We start from the raw sequence: 19862 nt of genomic DNA on the forward strand, positions 1-19862 counted from the left end.
TTTACTCGGGCAAAAATATACAACATTTTGAATAATATATGTCTGACAGACACACAGGGAATACATTACAGAGAAAGCAAGGGTACAACTTGAGACTATATACTGTCTGTGAGCCTCTATGTTGCTCACCTGAAGCTACTAAGCTATTACTTTCAATATCACAAGAAATTGTGGTTGTACTATAGTTTTTGAGTTCATGATCTGAATAGCAATGAGATTTGCTTTGATTCAGTATCAAAGAGCTCTGCATACTTTTGAAAAGTATTTGAACTACAAAGAATTGAGAAGCATGTATGCAGTTTTTAGGCCTGCCTAATATGTTGATTTCAGGACAAGCAGAACTTTAGGGGTCCCCCAAATTAAACAAAAAACATGCAGTATTGGAATAAAAAAGTTGAACTCAAGAGATATGCATAAGGACGACGAATCCCAAACCCAAAACTACTTGAGAGCAATTTTGGAAAGTCTGGTCAGTTATGACAACAAATCAATTTAATAACACAGAAAGCAAAAGATACATACAAAAAATAAAAATTGCTCATACCTATGGACTTGGCAATTCCCTCAAGGCCTTCCGCTTTATCATCACGCAGTAAGGGATGGAAGAAAGTGTAAACAAGATCACACTGAATATGAAAACAAAAATGAAATGTAAGTTTGCAGAGCCTCTGAATACAGAAAATGACAAATAATGATTTGAACCATCACCTCTGCTACTTCAGCACAGCTGCTCATGAGACTTTGCATGTAGCTATTTAGTTCCACTTTTCTTTTGGCAGCTACATCTTTAATATGAGTTCTTCCGAGAACCATTCGGTTAGGAAAACTAAAGACAAAAAATAAGATGAAACCAAAAGGATCCTTTGCATGAAAAGTAATGTGCGATTTTAGGAACTGTACTGGTTTTCAAACATGACACAAGCGAAGTACCTTGCACATCAAGAATATCATAACTTAATAGAAAGCTAAAACATCACTACTTTGTAAAGGTATGGACAATAAAACATGGGCAAACACTGTGCATTGACCACACAATCTCTGGTTGGCAAGCAAGTCCCCCTGGGACAGGATGCCCTAAAATGAGTCACACCCGTCAAAGGCAAACAATATATATATATATATATATATATATATATATATATATATATATATATATATATATATATATATATATATATATATATATATATATATATATATATATATATATATGTTTTTTTCGGGTTTTTTTTTAAAAGGGGTCTTGGGAGATCCGATGGAGGTGTGTGTGTGGGAGGGATAGTAAAATCATAATGTGTTACACCAAATATAACTAAGCTACTACACTTGGACACAGGCCTACATATAGATAGACATGAGCCTAACCCTCCTCATGGCAGTTCTGGCCCCCCCATCTGAAGGCGGACCAATCTCAAGTTTTGAATCGCTGAAAGAAGTAATGGTTGATTGAAGAAAGCATACTGCAAAAGAGTTAAAGAGAAAACATGCACAGTGACTAGACAAAAGTACATTAAAAACATTTGGAAAATATATTTCTTGCCATTTCTCCTACCTTTAGGAAGGTCAAGCAATGACAATGTACGTCACAAGATCAGATTCAAATAACTCTGTAAAACAGTGTCAAGGATGGGGCAACAGGAAGTGGGGTTTACAAGGTGCTCCCAGCACCACAGAATAGGGGCTTCTTTCAATATAATAGTCTCAGACCCCAAATATAAGCTTACAAACTTCTGTCCGTTAACATCCCAGACAAACTTAAGCTACAACAAAATGTTCTCCAAATGTGGCCATAAAAAGTGTTCATAAACCTATGCTGCAAAGTCCATCAATATACTAGAAATAAATTCAAATACCAGATGCCTTCATCGGAAGTCCCTTCAAAGAGTACTCCTCATTTGCCTTCATGGTTTTAGGTCAGCACAACCTTTCTAGGCCTTTTCATGGCCTCTTGTACATCTCACAACACCATTCTTGTCAGGCCTTCAATGACCTCTGATTTTTAAATACAGTTCTTTAAGTCTTGTCACAATCTCTGGTTTATCTCACAATTCTCAGAGGTCTCTCTATATGACTTCTAGTTCCTCACAGATATCTCCACAATGTCTGGATCTCTCACAACGTTCTTAGGTCTCCCACAATCTCTGGCTGTCAATAGAACTGTGAGTAGTAACAAGTATTTTCCCTCATAATTCAAGGTCCTTTTCTGTCTTCACTGCCAGAGGTAGTTGTTCTTGGGTTTCTTAATGAAGTACCCAGTTTTCAGGCCTTAATTCTAGTCTCAGATATTGTTTGTAGAACCTGGCTCCAGGTTCTCCTCTCAATTCACCATTAATCAGTGTGGTGAGATCTCTGGCCTACACCTGCCATAGCATCTGCTGCACCGCTGACAGCAGGATAACTACATCTTCCCAGGTCTTCTCATGTATCCAGGGAGTGGTGAGAAGCATCTCCGCTTCCTACAAGTCTTTTTTGGCTATATCCAGCCTCTTTTATAATTCTGGGTGGATGGATGGCTATATCTGCAAGCTGGCCCAGGATACATTGATTTCCGTGTGCACTCGTAGATGGACACCCTTCCACACTTGCCATTTTGAAAACACTTGCGGTTTCACTTTTGCCCATGCACCTTTAGTTGGCTAAAGGTTTGCAGCAAGATTAAACTATGCAGATGGAGGTCTTTTCACCCTGGGTTTTTAATTTCGCTCTCAGATTAGAGTTTAGTGAACATTTGTAATTGCGATCTTCTCTGTGGTTAGACTAACAATCGCATGGTACTTGTAATCCCCAGCTATCATTTCAGGGAATGGTAGCTCTAAAGGAGATATTGTAATACTGTGTCACTAGCAGTGAATACTGTGTCTACAGCAGTGCCTGTTCCGTTGCGCCATCACAAAATCACCAGAATCATCTACACTAGGTGGCCTGCCTATCTCAGCAGCTTCCAGAGCCACATGGCCTTTGCAGGCTGCTGGTACGAACCTCCCCTACTCTATGCTATCCTTGCCCTAGAACTTGTACTCTATTGGCCCCTGCACACGCTAAAGCATCGCCCCCGAGCAAGACTAATTTGATCTCACGCGGCAATACGCCGAAATGACTAAATCACCCACGCACTTGCAGCTCAAGTACACAAAATCCAACTAGTAAACTATTATACTAGTTATCTGGCACTCCGATCTCCCATGCATTTATAACACATACTCACCACATATGTATACTGCATCCTCCTATTGCACTCGTGTCGCTGATCTTCACAATCATTGCACAGCATATCCAACGTTTATGTGAACATATGCCTATAGTATCTGGTACCTGCTTTGATAGCACGCTCTGTCCTGATTAGCCTGCTTAGCCCTGATTAGCCTGATTAGCCTTGCCTTGATTAGCCTGATTAGCCTTGCCTAGCCCTGAATAGCCTTGCCTAGCCCTGATTAGCCTGCTTAGCCCAGATTGCTTAGCCCTGATTAGCCTGCTTAGCCCTGATTGCTTAGCCCTGATTAGCCCGATTAGTCTTGGCTAGCCCTGATAAGCCTAATTAGTCTTGGCTAGCCCTGATTAGCCTAATTAGCCTTGCCTAGCCCTGATTAGCCTTGCTTAGCCACGATTGCTTAGCCCCGATTAGCCTGCCTTGCCTTGTCCCGATTAGCCTTGCCTAGCCATGATTAGCCTGATTTGTTCTAAGACATTACTGCATGTATTCTGCCTCTCTACTATAGACTAACTACGTGCATGCAATGCGATCAGGTGCCCTACTGCATTTCCTACCAATGCACAGTGATGCCCAACCTTCTTCGCAAGCTATCCAATCCTGCTAACCCACTCGCACTCATAGCCACCCTAGCCAGATGCCCTTATCATTAAAGCCGCTCATACATACCTGCCCTTATGTACACCCTATGGATCTGCCACCATTCTACACTGTTTTATTAAGAACTATCATCTACATAATCACTCTACAAGACTCAACATGCCCCAGCCCACAGCCCAACTAACGCATGTACGCGAAGGTCCTAAGCAGGCTGACATGACCACCAAACCCTGCAGCCTCCATCAGAGAAACTTCAAACTTCGTGCTAGACTCCCAAGAATGTATGATCCTCTAACTAATGCCCACCTCAACACTAAACGTGCAAGGGACGCTCAGCTCACTACCAACAACTCCTACTACAACGATACCAACGGCCAACACCCACTTCAGCTTAACTGCCGACTCTTCAGAGATCCTACCACCCCTTTGAATTGTCAACACAAGGCCCAGCGATTATCTTTTCATCCCACTCAAATTGGCATAAAAGGCACACTAATGAACGCCTGTTCTATTGTGGCCCACGCCACATACATAGCTGACCTAATGCATAACGAAAACATCGACCTCCTGGCCATTACTGAATCTTGGCTTCACTCTGCAGCAGGTTTCCTACCAGAAATAAAAGAAATATCACGCCTGAAAAACTTATCCCCCTTGTCCTTCCCACACTGAGCTCTATCCCAGACCAGACCGACCCTTCTGCCATGGTAGAAATGTACAACAAAGTGATGCAGGCATCTCTAGACGTCATAGCACCACTGAAAATTAGAAAGAGTAAACCCCGCCAAGACTTAAAACACATGGTTTACGCCCCATCTGAAAGCAATTAGACAAGAGAAACATCTAAGCGAAAAAATCTGGTGACTAGATCCCTCAGATCTCAGTAAGAATAAACTGAATAAACTAGCCGCTCTTTACAAAAAAGAAATCATCCTAGCCAAACAAACATCTTACAACCTCCGAATCTCCCAAGCCAAATCGAATACCAAAGGAGGTAGAATCACCAATTCAAGTTCCTGACTCTTGTCTCGAGGACAAAAATTGGTGTACGAGCATACAAAATGCCCTGGCCAACAAGATAACTCTTCAAGCAAAGATTAATAACAAAAAATATACTCTCACTGCCTCCAAGACTGGCACCAATGCCACAGCCACCAAGACTGGCACCATTGCCACACCAGCACCTCAGACCACCCTGACCCCACCTACACTACCGACTCCCTGTTTCTACTTTCACAAAGTATCTATCAAAGAAGTCAACAAAGTTATCCTCACCCTCAAACAGTCCAATTGTCATGGTGACCCATGCCCAGCTCAAATCATAAAAGATGCTGCCTGTGCACTTTCCCCTTTCATCACTAAACTTATAAACGCTTCCTTCACATCAGGTACCATACCCAATAACCTGAAACACTCCTGGGTCCTCCCCCTCCTTAAAAAACAAACCCTCGACCCATCTATCCCTACCAAGTACCGCCCAATAACCACAGTGCCATTCTTACTCAAAATCCTGGATAAAATAGCATATCTGCAAATCCAGCATCATCTGGAACAAAACCACCTTCTAGGGGTTTGACAGTCTGGCTTCAGACTTCAACACAGTACTGAGACTGCACTCATAGACCTCAAGGCACAAATAGCTGCACTAAGAGATGTAGGCAAGACGGCACTCCTGCTACTCCTTTTCTCTCTCAGCTGCGTTTGATTTGGTAGATCACTCAATTCTCTGCAACCACTTGGATTCCGCGGCTCATTTCTCTCAGGAGGCAGTCACCTGGATCCAGTCCTTCCTTGATAACAGGACAATGCGAGGTTTCTCGCCTCTAGCAGCTGCTGACCCTGCCCCCATTATCTTGTGGTGTGCCTCAGGGCTCCTGCGTATCTCCTACTCTGTACAACATATTCACAAAGCCCCTTTTTGATGATCTAGGTATCACCTACACGAATTACGCTGATGATACACAGATCCTCATCCCATTGACGGGAGAATTATGACAAGGATTTGGCCTTTGTGAACAGAGTATACCTCATCATCCAGGCATGGATGGCATCTCACGGTCTATGCCTGAATGATGACAAAACAGAACTCCTCATTCTAGGCACCCCATCCAATATTAATAAACTAGGCCCGAACTAATCATCCTTCATAATTGACAACAACATCATCACTGTGGCTAAGGTAGTCAAAACCCTTGGCTTTTACATAGATTCTACGCTTACCTTCGGTAAACAAGTAAATGCTATGGCCTCAGCCACCTCCTACACTTGCAAGCTAATCAGAGCAGCTAAGCCCTTCCCATCTCGTAGCAACTGCATTACTCTAGCGAGAGCCCTGATCCTGTCCAAATTGGACTATTGCAACGCCCTCTATGGAGGCAGCAATAAATACATTACGTCCAAGATTCAGACCCTTCAAAACAATGCCCCAAGAGCTTCACTAAGCTTTCCTAAAAATGCCCACATATCTGACCTTAGGAGATCTGTCAACTGGCTTTCTACGAAAGACAAGATTCTCCTTAAAACTGCATCTTTGACACTCAAATGTCTTAACCAATCAGCCCCACATTACCTCACAGCCAGATTTACTAGGCAAGTAGCCACTCGCCCACTAAGAAAAGTCAACTCCAACCTTCTATTAGTACCTAGATTTAAATGCACTAAATCCGGTGGGAGCAGCTTCCCCGTTGAAGCAGCACAATATTGGAACTCCCTCCCCCTGCCATAAGGGAAGATCTACCTTACCTACAATTCAGATCTAATCTAATCCATTGGATAAAGGAACACAACATCTAACCATACATCACTTGCAACCTCCTAGCATTTATTGTATATATGTGTATTATATGTGTCTCACAGCAATTCTATGCTTTTATTGTATATACTTGTCCTACAGCAGTGCATACTTACTTCTGTATAACCTTTGCTCTGCCTGTTGTTCATGCATTCAGCACTGTAACCATAGCTGTACGTATTCCTGTGTACTAATGTAACAAACTTAACCCTCTTTATGCCTTCACGCCCTAATACCCTTGGGTCTGGTGCGCAATATAAATAAAACAAACTAAGGGGAAGGCTAGAACAGAGAATCCTGCTCCATCCACTATCCGGGAGGCAGATCGCTAGTGGCCGGACCAGTCCAGTCAACGGTGGCTTGGCCCCCTCATAAAAAAGTATTTCAATCCCCCCCCCAACTCACCACATAGCAAAATGAAGTACCAACACCACTAGCAGAATTAAACAAGCAAATGTTAGTGATGGGGTTTGCTCTGCCGATACCCACAGATGTGAATGTCATATTTTGGGTGGTATATATAGATGCTGCATCCTATGACTTTAGCTCCACCAAATTTCTCAAAAGGTGGAGGCGGAGGAACTTGCAAACTGCCAGAGGTTGTGAGCATTCAGCATGAGCCGGTAGGTCGGTAGGCAATGTTGATCATAAAGAACATTACTGAAGGCAAGTAATTTGACCTTCAATGGATATCGTCCTCCCACAGAAACCTCACCTTAGAAAGACTCCCAAAGCAGTACAGAACTCTGCACAGGCAGGGCTGCAGGGAAGCATCACCAACACCAGTAAACTTTGAAAAACTGCATGACAAAGCTAGCATACTGGCTGTATAGCAAGGGCCAAGCAATAATGCTTACAAAGCAGCCTGGCAAATTCAGATGATATAGCAGAGGTCACCTCCAGATCTCTAGTGGAATGAGCCAAAGACCCACAGGGAATTCTTGGTTTGCTAGAGCTGATATTTCCGAAATGCAGAGAACAATCCGCCTGGCTTTGTTAACTTCCCTGCCTGCTCTTTTGTTATTTGTATTTGATTATATAGTACTTTTCCCAAAGCACTTCAAATATTATGCAAAATGGTACAAATAAAAGTAATCAATAGAAATGCTTACTGTGTCCGTTTATATACATGATGGTAACACTGCAAAGCATGTAACGCCACCCCTTCATTCTCTGTTGCATGAGGTGTACGCTAGGGTTGCAATTGGCGCCTTTTCTTTTTAATATATAGATTCATGTTTTGTCATTTATTTATTTTTTACTTTATTATGCTTGACATTACAACAAGAAAACAAGCAGCATATAGATAGCCGATAAGTATATGTTCAACATACATAGACTGGCAGGAGATTGTACAGAGCAGAAAGGAGTCAGTTGGTGGCACAGTAATCAAAGATACACATCACAATAGCAGTTAAAGTACACAAATTAAATGGCTGTAGGAATCAGGGAGTCTAGGTCGCCGGCATCGTCATCAGTGTCAACAGACAAGAAAGAGATATAGGAGCGAAATGGAGACCAAATGTTCCTGGGTCTAGACATTATCGGTTGCTGGCCCACCCAACACTCCTCTGAATCAGAGGCCCAGCTAACAGCCCAAAGCCACTGAGTGTGTGTGTGGGGACCCCTGGGCGAAGCCAGAGCAATAGAACACACTGGGTTGATAGCATCATACATAACCCAGCCGGTTTCCTGGAGTTGCACCCGACCCAGGGAAGTTCGTGAAAGAGGCATGTCAATGGGGATGGGGTGATAGACATAGTAGTGCATACATCCTCACAAAACAGGGAAAGGCAAGGACAGGACTGTTAGGGAGAATTCTCCAGAATGACTAGTTTCCCTTACCTACTGAGTCCCTCAGCAGCTTTGCTGGATTTCTAGGATTAATTTTTTTTTACCTGGTAAGAGTGGGAGCCTTTTTTTCCCACTCTTACATATGTTTTGCTGTGTGTTTTACATTTTTAGTGTTCATAGACTGTGGAGCCTCACCTACTCCATAGGCATTTTTTACTGTGTCTCACACAGCACCTTTAGTGCAGTGACACAGGGTTGTCTTCTTCAGACCTCCCACTTTAAACTCCATTTCTTGGGACTGACAACTGTCTCCCAGAACATGTAAAGTTGCCATTTACTTTATTAGTCTTTTTAAATCCACAGACCCAGTACAAACTATCTTCCATAGAGTACTGGAAAGGGTTAATAGTTATCCCCTTTTGTCTGTTTCTTATGGAACATTATTTAATTCCCCTTTAAGGTTTGGCTGGTGGCAGTGGTAGCTACCATTTTTTTCCTACCGTGGACTATGAAAATAGCCTTGGTACTGTTTTAGGCTAAATTAGTAGCCTCAAACTTTAATCCTCCGGACCCGATAAATTTTATTTGGTTCCGTCAGGGTTTATTCCCCATTTCTTTTTGTAAAGGTCTTTCTCATGTTTTACTCTGCGCGCCAAACCAGGTTTGGTTCCTTTGTTTGTCGTCCTTTGGCGGGCTTCTGCACAGAAGCCCTCCTCAGGCGCTTGAGAGTCTAGGTAGACAGGATGTGAGGAAGGGGTTTTAGGACCCCTGCACAGGGTCTCCTTGGAGACCCAAGGCGCACTCTTGTTTTCTTGGCTAGGTGAATGTCCTGCCAGGACAGCCACCCTGCTGTGTGATTGACAGCCAGGCTGTGTGAATGGGGGAAAACTGCATAAAAAGCAGGTCTCTGCGACTGGGAAGGCAGAGTCACCACTGGATTGAGAGAACAGAAGAGAAGCTGAAGGAAGAGGACTGCTGCAACTACTGACCCTCCAGGTGAAGCCCTGCTGCGGGTCCAAATCTCCTACACTTTGAAGACAGAGAAAATCTGCAAGGAATCTTCTTCCCTTGAGCTGGTGGGACCAACCAGTTCGCCAAACACCAAGCAAGGCCTCCCTCCCCTAGTCGAATTTGCTGTGCATCGCTGCAGTGAACCGGATAGCCAGGAGGACCGGACCCTGTCTGGGTTTTAAGGAGCGCACTTTTTATTTGTCGCTTTGCTCTGCTGCTGGTTTCTTCCCTGGGCAGTGCAGGACCCTCCAGTCTTCCTCCTTCGTGTCAATCGGACAGTCGCTTCAAGAACCGTGAGCCTGCAGGATCTGCCAGGAACTTCTGCCTCAGCTACAGCATTCTAATTCTATTAAGGTACTGTTCAAATCCGGTTGTTCGTTCCGTCCGACCGCAGTGAAAGGGCCTCATTATAACCTTTGTGGAATGGGTTAACGGGCTCAGCTAATGGAGGCGGACCTGTTAAACCCATTCCGCAAGATTACGAGGTCCCCTTGCGGGTAAAACCAGGCGTCCTTACCGGGTCCGGCGAGGGGACCAGGGAGCTAACAACAGGCCGGTCGTAATCGGCCCGTTGTTGGCTCCCTGACCCATTCCCATTGAGCCCTATGGGGGCTCGAATGGGGAAGGTCCGGGCCGGGGTTCCCTGAGGGAGGAATTACAGTGCCTCCAAACTCGGAATGGCCCGGTAATTCCCCATTCAGGGAACCCGGACCTGGTTTTGGAGGCAGCCATGCCGCCAATAGCGTCATGGCTACCGCCAAAGCTGTAATGAGGCCCAAAGTGTTTGAAATCTTTCACCAATCCGAGGGCTTGTCCTTCTCTACTCTTTTTTTTTTAAACTTTATTTTTTAATTTTACATACCCTCGAAATACAATCGCACCAATAAGATGCACGATCAAAACTTGAGGAAAAGGAAACGGGGAGGTGTAAAAGGTGGAGGGTTTGGAGAAAAGGAAGGGAAGAAAGAAAGGAAAAAAACTTCATAACATTACCCATTAACTGTTCCCCCCCCGAAGCCGCTCTTTCCCCTCCCGCCCCCGTATGAAATTAGAGCCCAATTTAATTCTTCATCAGTGTCCGAAATTTAAGGTTCAGAGGGATGTGGAGGATCTCAGTTCCATAGTCTCCTTTAAGGTGCCAGACGAATCAGAGCCTACAGATTCATAACTGTTTAGCAGATATGCGATATACGGTCCCCAGATGTCTGGGGGGCGTGCATGCAATGGTAGGGTCCTTGTAAATTCACTTTCCACATTCTGGCAGTATGTTATGTCTCTTTTCCAGTCATCAAGTTTGGGTAGTGGGCCTCTGCCCCATGACATGGCGATCCTCCTCCGGGCCAGCACCAGAAGAAGAGCTGCTAATTTACGTGATGCAGTTTGAAGGTATTTAGTGAGACCCAGGAGTGACCCCAGCGGAAGCGGGGTCACCTGTTCGCCTATGATGTCAGCAGTTATATACAAATTCGGCTGCATTCGTATATGAAGACTCGTGCTTTACTTAGCCTGCAGTATCATAGACACTTCTCATTTACGTACTTAAGTCTGTGTATACAGTTCGTCTGTCAGACTTCTGCCAGCAGCCAGCTAATTTTTTAATTAGTAGCCACTTTTTAACTGTATATGACTTTATTGGAATATCTTTAGTTTGTTTTTGTCATATGCGGTTTAGGCTAATAATATTTTTTGTTTGTTAGTACACTAGGCGTACATCTGCTGACACGATTTGCTTCGTTGCATCACCCTCCAGAAAGCCACCGTACCATAATCCTTGAAGGGGGCTACTGAGAGCAGTGTCATGTTAACTACAGGTAACAATTGACCGCTCGCATTTGATTTCTTTGGTTGTTGTAGTCACTTTTTTACCTTATGTGTGCTTCAATCAACTTCTCATTTTCCACTAGTCATAACTCCATTGGCGATACGATTCCAGCATACGATCCATCCTTGGCATTTTGCATATTAATGGCTACTTATATAAGGTTTGTTTAGTCTAGCATATTGTATCTATTTAGCCATGATATTTTTATGCCGCATGTGGGGGTGTCTAGTGTTTTCCTGCCTGGGTCATTTCGACCTTTGTGGCCCCTTGGTGCACCTTATTAATTTTAATTATAATTTTTACACTCTCAGGGTCGGTGCCTCGCCTCTGGCTTTTCTAAATAAAACCCTGCTTCTGGGGTTGTTCTCATTTAGATATACTTCCCCAGCACAAATGTCTAGTTTTATTGGTTCGTAACAGGTGGCACATGGTGGCTATATACAATCTATTGTTGAGTTTAGTTCATGTGATGGGACACTGCCGCATATTTATGTAGTAATGTTCTTTTTCTGCAGCTTCTCGCTTTGTATCTCCTGATGAAGACGTTGTTTACTACACACTCTACGTCGAAACCGGTTGAGTTTATTCTTTTAGGGATGTGATCTACACAACACTTCTCTTCACAGATCCGCCCTTGTGATAGATTGTTTTTAATGAATTCTATTGCTGTTTGTCTAATATATTTGTAAACATTAAAATATTCAAATGGGATGTGATGAATGTTTGTCCCACTCCCAATTGGCAAATAATGTTAATTAATTTAGTTATCTTTTTAGCCATTGTTGGTTGGTTGAATGTCACTATGTATGATGTATGGTTTGGATGCTGCACTATGAATGTTTGTTGGAATGGATGTATTTTAGTCACAGTTATTTGTTCATCTATGCTGTTGTGTTACGTGATTTATTGATGCTCTACAAAGTAGAATGCCATTAATAGACTTGTTTAAATTTTTGTATCATGATAAATAAAATAATTTGATACTTTTGTAAATAATAGTGTTTTGCTCTCTGGATATCTCTTCAGTTTCTCGTAGCAGTTATATCTAAGACTGAGTTCCAGAAACGTCGCATTCCGGGGCAGTTCCAGGCCAAGTGGAGGAAGTCCGCACGAGCCGCTGCGCATCTTTCGCATTGGGGCGACGTGTCTGGATGATGTTTGTGCTTCTTGACTGGGGTATAGTATATTTGGTGTACAAAGTTAAAATGTATTAATTTGTAACGAGTATTCAGTGCAACCTTTTGGGTTTGGTTTAGGATATAGGACCAATCTTCTGTGGATATCATCTCCTGAATGGCAGTTTCCCAATTTTGCTGGGTTTTAGTGTTGGGTTTCCCAATATCGGCCAACATGGATTTATATAACAGCGAGACCAATCTCCCTTCGCCCTGCGCTTGAATTGTGTTATGTAGTAACTCCCAGGTGGGGGGTTGTTTAGGAAATGAGGGAAATAACTTGTGTAAGGTATGGCGTAATCTAAAATAAAGGAAAACATCTAGGGAAGTATTACCCCCCCTATCTTTGGCCATTTGTGGGGTTAGAAAGGTGCCCTCAGGGAACAGGTCTCCGAGTGAGTGGACATTGACCTTGTCAGCCCATAATATAAACACTTTTTCGTTTGTGAGGGAATGCCGGGGATAAATCTGTTTGGAAGTAGAGGGGAGAATCTCATGTCTAGTCCGTATTTGGTCGCCATCTTTTTCCAGATTGCGTATGTAGACAAGACTGTGTTAAGCGTGTTATATGGGACTGGGATTTGGCTTATAATGACAGCGCTTAGCAGGTCGGGTGAGGCAAGGGCTCGTTCCACTTGCACGTGTGGGCAAACAAAATGATCTGCGTACCAATAGCTCAGGAAGTGAGCCTGGGCCGCCCAATAGTATTTTTCTATATCTGGCAACACCAGAGTGCTATGCGCGACACGAGCCAGTTTTCCTGCCCATATGAGCTCTAGAACTGCCGTCCTGATTTTTTGGAGAAAGGATTTGGGAAGGAGTAGTGGGATGTTTATAAATAAATTTATAAGTTTAGGAAGAATGACCATCTTGATCAAGGATACTCTGCCCCATATCGTTAACGGTAATGATTTCCACTTATGGATACGTTCTTGCATTGAGTTTAGCGTGGTGACATAATTATCTTTGTAAATCTCATGATGGTTACATGACATGTAAATGCCCAGATAGCGCACCTTTGAGTGCTCCCATTTAAAGCTGTGATCGTCAATAAATTCAGTTGTATTGGGGGGTCAGGGGAAACACTACCGATTTGGAATGATTAATTTTTAGCCCTGACATTTGGCCGAATCGTATCACTTCGCGCATTACAGGGTTAAGATTCTCTTAGGGGTCACTGACAAACAACATGACGTCATCAGCGTAAAGAGAGACAATCAATCTGTGAAGACCTAGTTTAAGCCCTCAGTGCAGTTGGTTTTCTCGTAATCTCGAAGCCAAAGGCTCCATGATGAGAGCGAATATCAGTGCTGAAAGCGGGCAGCCTTGTCTTGTTCCACGCTCTAGTGATAGGCTTGTGAATCTTGTGTTACCCAGAGTGACATATGACCGCGGGTCGTTATATAACAGAGACACTAACTTGATAAAGAAATAACCAAAGCCCATCTGTCTAAGCGCTGCCATCATGAATGGCCATTCAACAGAGTCGAACGCCTTCTCGGCGTCAAGAAGTACCGCAATCGCCTGTTGTGTTGGATCTATGGCCTCGATGACTCCGAACAGTCTTCTGATGCCGTATGTGGTACTACGTCCTGGAATGAATCCGGCTTGGTCTCCAATCACCAGGGCCGGCATGAGGGGGAGTAGCCGTGTTGCAAGTATTTTGGCAAGAATTTTATTGTCCAGGTTGATTAAGGAGATCGGCCTGTAAAATGCGCATTCATCTGCGGTTTTGGCGGCTTTATGTAGCACCATAACGTTGGCTTCGCGCAGTGTGGGGGGAAGGCTTCCCTGCTCAACTGCTTCTTCGTAGACGCGGAGCAGGAGTGGGGCGAGGATGGATGCGTGGGCTGTGTAAAACTCTCCAATGAGCCCGTCTGGTCCTGGCACTTTGGAGTTTGGAAGGGATTTTATTGCCTCCAGAATTTCTTCCTCTGTTATCGGAGCGTTTAGTGGTTCTCGCAGGTCTGCCTCCACCCAATATAGCTCAGTGTCGTTAAGATACTCCTGTATAGAGTTCGGATCTGAGTTACCTTTGGAACTGTACAGGTTCTGATAGAAATTCCGGAACGTGAGAGCGATTTCCTCCTCAGTATATACCCGCTGTCCTTGAGCGTCTTTGACACATTCAACTCATGTCGGGGTTTTGTCCATTGACAGTAGGCGGGCCAACAAGGTGCCTGGTTTCTGTCCCTCACCATATTGCCGGATCTGGTGACCATGACCCAGGAATTTTATCTCCCGTTCGGCCGTTTCCCTGAATTTCAGAAGTTCCTACTTTAGGTTGGGTTGAGTGTGAGAATTTGGAGCAATGAGAACTTGACGCTCTAGAGCTTTGAAACGCTTCTCACTACTTGAGAGCTCTCTTCGGATCAGTCTTAGTATGCCGTTTTCTTTGGCCAGGCATATGCCACGTACAAAGCATTTTAGAGCTTCCCAAATGGTGCTGGGGGACTCGACAGAACCAACGTTTGTCTCGATGAAGGCCATTATTTCCTTGCGTAGTTCATCTGCAAAGACTGTCGGTGAGAGAGCCATGTTTGAGTCTCCAGTTGAGTCCAGGAACTGTTGTGCTCGCTAGGGAGACGTCGAGTGTGACCATTGAGTGGTCGGACAGGGTGCGTGGCAAGATTTGACTCGTCCCCCAGACGAATGGGCTGTGGGAGGATGCCAAGATATAATCAATCCGGGAACTGGTGTTGTGGACGGCAGAGTGGAATGTATGGTCCTTCGCGTCACGATTATGCTGCTTCCAGGTGTCAGTTAGGCCAAATGTCTGGCAGATCTCTTGAACTTGAGCGCTGGCTTTGGACGGGTTCCCCGCTGTGTTGTGGGATTTGTCTAGTCTGGGATCAATTGGTGGGTTGAGATCTGCTCCCCATATAATGGTTGCCACATTGGTTTTTCCTAGTTGGGACATCACCCAGTTAAAGTTGTTTGGACCATCGGTATTCGGTGCGTAAGAGTTCACAATTACTACTTCCTTTCCTGGGATTATCCCCCTCACCAATAGGGCTCTTCCCTCAGAGTCTTTCTGCGAGTCTATTACACTGAAGTTCGTTCTCCTATCTATTAAAATTGCGACTCCTCTGGCATAGGAGGAGTATGATGAGAAATACCTATGGCAGCCCCAGGATCTGGCCCAGTGCAGTTCCGACGATGGCAGGAGATGAGTTTCCTGCAGTATGGCAATGTTGATTTCATGCCTTCGGAGATATTGGAAGACTTTCCTTGTTTTCGCCAGCTGGTTACCACCACAAATGTTCCAGGTGGCGACCTTAAGTGTTGTCGCTGCCATCAGGGAGGTCTGGTGAATTTATATTTGATGGGTTTGGATGATGTGACTGATGAATAGATTCATGCGAGATTCTGGAGAGCTTGGCTTCTGTTCGGGCAGTTTTGAGCTGCGTGCTCATTGTGGGGGCTGGGGGTGTGGAGTGAAAGGCGGCTGTGTTGAACTCAATTCCCTCCCTTGGGTGGGCAACCCCCAAAAGGCCCACGACAAACAATCCCTTATAAACCAAACTGTCAACATTGCTGTGCAAGGGGCGCTAGTAGCCCTCCAAGACGAGGTTGCTCCCTCCCACTGTTGCATTTCTATTTCGTGGAGATGAATGTATTGCGTCGGCAAAGAGCGGGTGAATTTGATTTGTGTTACCTCCCGGCGATAGCTTTATGGCGGGTCTCTCCATGGGCGGTTCCCTCTCTGTGGGAGACCATTGTTATGGGCAGGCCTGCAGCCGTTACGATCCAGATAGTCATTTGTCTCTCCAGGAGTGTTGCAAAATTGGGTCTTCCCTTCGAATTGAATGCAGAGTTTCGCCGGGAATAACATTGAATACTGAATTTGGTTTTCTTGCAGTCTGCGCTTCACAGCTGTGAACGACTGTCTTTGTGTCTGGAATGCTTGTGAAAAGTCTGGGAATAACTGTAATTTACCTCCATTGTATTGCAGATCTCCTTTGTCTCTTGCAGCCCTGAGGATTGCGTCACGATCTTTATAGTTCAGCAGCTTAGCTATAATGGGACGTGGGTTCGTCCCGGGGATAGGTCTTGAGTTAGGTATTCTGTGAGCTCGATCAACTACAAAAAGCTTGGACAGGATATTAGGGCCGAACAAGTCAGTGTAGATCTTCTCTACGTGGTCCTCCATCTCGGTGATCAATTGGTGCTCTCTGACTCCGACGATCCTTATATTATTGTACCGGGAGCGACCTTCTAAGTCCTCATTTTTGGCCGTTACTATTTTCATCTGCGCTTCGAGTGAGGACACTCTGGTAGCCATGGCTGACGCCCCGTCGTCAAGGTCTGAGACCCTCTGCTCGACTGCGTCTACTCGGTTCGCATGCCCGTCCAGCTGGTGTTGGAGCAGGTCCACTTTGGAGGAAAGTGTGTCTGGTTTGCCACTCAGGCCTCCTATGCCGGCTTTGAGGTCAAGTATTATTTCCCTGATATCGAAGTCCTGTGATTCTTCTCCGTCATGAGGTGGAGCCTGGGTGGGGGATTGAGACCTACTGTTAGGGGGGGGCCGTTTTGGTAGAAGAGCAACTTTCAAAAGGCAGCTTTCTCTGCGACCTATCTGGTTTCCTCATTCTTGTTGTGGACAGGCACGTCCGTGACTCTGGAAGCTGTGTGGTGCTGGTCCGTGCGATCGGGCAGGGCGATTGTATTTATAACTTGCCGGGCCAGGTGGCGGAGCGAGTCGGCCTGGAGACAGGGCCTTGTGTCACCTCCTATGATATGGCGTCTTCGTTATGCGCCGGATATTTGCTGCTGGGTTGAGGGGAGGCAGCAGTGCTGTTTGGAAGTACGCTTCTGGGTTAGCACCGGGGGCCTGGCGCCACAGGAAATCTACAGCAATTCTCAGGGCTCGGGTCCATATGGGGTGCCTCTGTATGATGTCCGGAGTTCCAGGGCCAGCAAGGCGTCCCAGTGTGTTTCAGCGCTAGGGCCCTGGGGTGCCGCTCACTGCCGAATTCTTCTCCCCGGACCCTCTGACATGCGTGCCTGGGTCACGCCTCCTGTCACTTTCTGCTGCTTTCTGGACTGGGGGCGGTGGGGTTGCAGGCCGACATAGCCTCAGGAGTTATGACTCGTGGTCGGGGGGTCAGCGCCGCTCACTCCCAGCTCGCTGTCACACGACCCGTTAAGGCCCTGGCGGTTCCGTTGACTTGCCTGTCACACGGGGGAGCTCGGGGATTTGCTGCCGTTCCGCCGTGCGTGTGTATACGGCGAGGGGAAGCGCCGGGCACTTGTACCTGGGTTGCTGCTGGTCGCGGGCGGCTGCCTCGACTTTCTTCCCCGCACCGGCGCTGGTTGGGTCGCTCCTCTCAGGCCGCTCCCAGGTGCCATGGCCGCGAGACTGCAGGGCTCATCCGGCAGTCCTGGAGCCCGTCACCTCCCGGATGTTGCAGTCGGGCGTCAGGCTCCTCACTGCCCAACGATTTTCCACGCTCCCAGTCCTCCGCGCCCGAGCAGAGGGCGCGACTCCAGGACTGCACGGGGAAGGGGGACGTTCTTCTCCACCAGGAGTCTCAGGGCGAAGCGTCAGGCAGCAGGCAGAATAATTGTGGAACCGGGTCCGAAAGCGCCTCGCCTAGATAATGCCGGCGTCAGAGCTTAGTTTCACGAATACGATAGCAAAGATTCATCAGGATGTTGTGGGAGCTTCACGGAGCTCACAGAGAGGCCGCCATCTTGGACGGCTCTCTAGCGCTCTCTTTCCTTCTCTACTCTTTTAATTAACTTTTCTTCCCACCAACTTCGTTTTGAACTCTTGGCAAAGTCTTAACCGCAAACTACTCTGAACTGTGGGATCCTCTGCAAAGACTCTGAACCATTAACATTGGCCCATGCCTATTGATTTGAATCCTCATTGTAGTAAGAATTTTCTAGATTGCCCTGCCTTCTAACTTGTTGGTGCTGCTTGATTTTGAATAACCTTGTCTTTCCCTCCCTTTTTAAATTGCTTAAGTGCCATTTTGCTCACACTTCATTTTGAGCTTAACTTGTCCAGAATTCATTGGGTGGTGTGTAGTGTATTAAAATTGTGATTTTCTTTTGCTTTACATTAGTGAACTGTTCTACAAATGATTGTGTAAATAAATGTATATTCTTTTACTCAGAAACCTTGAGTCAGTGTTTGTTTGAACCATATTAATTGCTGTCCTTTGTGTAACTTCTGCTACTGCTCACTTTACTCTTGAGATAAGTCTGGCTGCTCAGCCATCGCTACCACTTTACTGTGTAGTACAGGCTTGTACCAAAGGTGAATTTGTACTGTCACTTGTGGTCTTAATTGTGTGTGGTGTTCCCAAAGGGTACGGCATATGATTTTGCCTAACAAGGACCACAGCATATTTATATAGTCTGCATTGTCCGAACCACATCTCAGGCACCTGGGAGCGTGGTCCTTTGACATACGATGTAGTCTGATCAGGGTGTAGTGGAATCTATGGAGTACCTTAAATTGGATTCATTTGAATCGAGAGTTAAAAGAGATTCCGTGAATACGGGCACACATGCGATCCCAGCATTCGTCTGTCATTTCACTACCCAGATCCTCCCCCCAGGTGTGCCCAAGTTTAATAAAGGGGAAGGTGACCTTTGTCTGAAGAAGGGTGTACAATCTGGAGATCTTCCCTCTGAAGGTCGTGATATTCAGGATTTCGGATAATTTAGGGGTCGTCCGAAGGGATTGTAGGGATGTCCGGTCACCTGGTCTTAAAAGAACGGCAGAGACACGCATATTGTAGCCAATGGGAGGGTGCACCTCGTAGGGGCTCCGATAAGTCTGGCTATTTGATGAAGATACCCTGATCGAAGACATCTCGGACAGCACCAAGACCCCGCCACACCAAGACCCGCCAACATGCTGTTGTATGGTCTACACAGGGAGATTACTGGAGTAATTTCCAGAGGGGGAAGTCACCATGAAAGGGATGTGGGGTATTAGCCTGTTTCCACAGCTTATTCAATGCGAGCACCCTGATGCCAGCGGGATCAAGGGATTCAAATTCAACAGAGTGAGAGGGGAGGACTAAAGAACGGATATCACGGCCCTCCACAGCCAGGCGCTCGAGCTTAGTATGTAGTGGAGGAGCTGTGGATACAAAAATGTGTGAAGCATAGTGTGCCTCAGCAGCTATCCAATACCTTTCAAAGTTGCCAAAGCCGCCCCCGACATTGGGCTGGACAGTGTTTCCAGTTTAAGGAGAACCGCATCAGAGTGCCACAGAAAGATGTTAACATTTCGGGTCAGTGTCTGAAAGAACTTGTGGCCCGGCCATAGAGGAACATTTAGGAACCTGTACAAGAGTTGGGGCAGTACAATCATTTTGAGGACGCCTATCTTGCCCGCCAAAGAGATCGGTAAGTTAGACCAGCCTGTACATTTTCGGGCGAGGGTGGTCAGGTACTTTCCAAAGTTGGCCCCGTATAAGGGAGTCTGTTGGCGTGCGA

General features: G+C 45.6%; 1 protein-coding gene across 1 annotated transcript in view; it reads right to left on the reverse strand.

Moving 5' to 3' along the window:
- The window catches only part of PIK3C2A (phosphatidylinositol-4-phosphate 3-kinase catalytic subunit type 2 alpha), a 2027647-nt gene that overhangs the window by 219568 nt on the left and 1788217 nt on the right, over nucleotides 1-19862 (reverse strand). Inside the window, exons 29-30 of the mRNA XM_069623772.1 lie at nucleotides 709-826; nucleotides 545-626 (exon numbers count right to left, since the gene is read on the reverse strand). Of these exons, the coding sequence (XP_069479873.1) occupies nucleotides 545-626; nucleotides 709-826 (200 nt within the window). The remainder of the gene's footprint in view (nucleotides 1-544; nucleotides 627-708; nucleotides 827-19862) is intronic.

Source organism: Ambystoma mexicanum, chromosome 11 (genome assembly GCF_040938575.1).
Source record: "Ambystoma mexicanum isolate Mex_15411 chromosome 11, UKY_AmexF1_1, whole genome shotgun sequence".
In the NCBI taxonomy this organism is placed as follows: Eukaryota; Metazoa; Chordata; class Amphibia; order Caudata; family Ambystomatidae; genus Ambystoma; species Ambystoma mexicanum.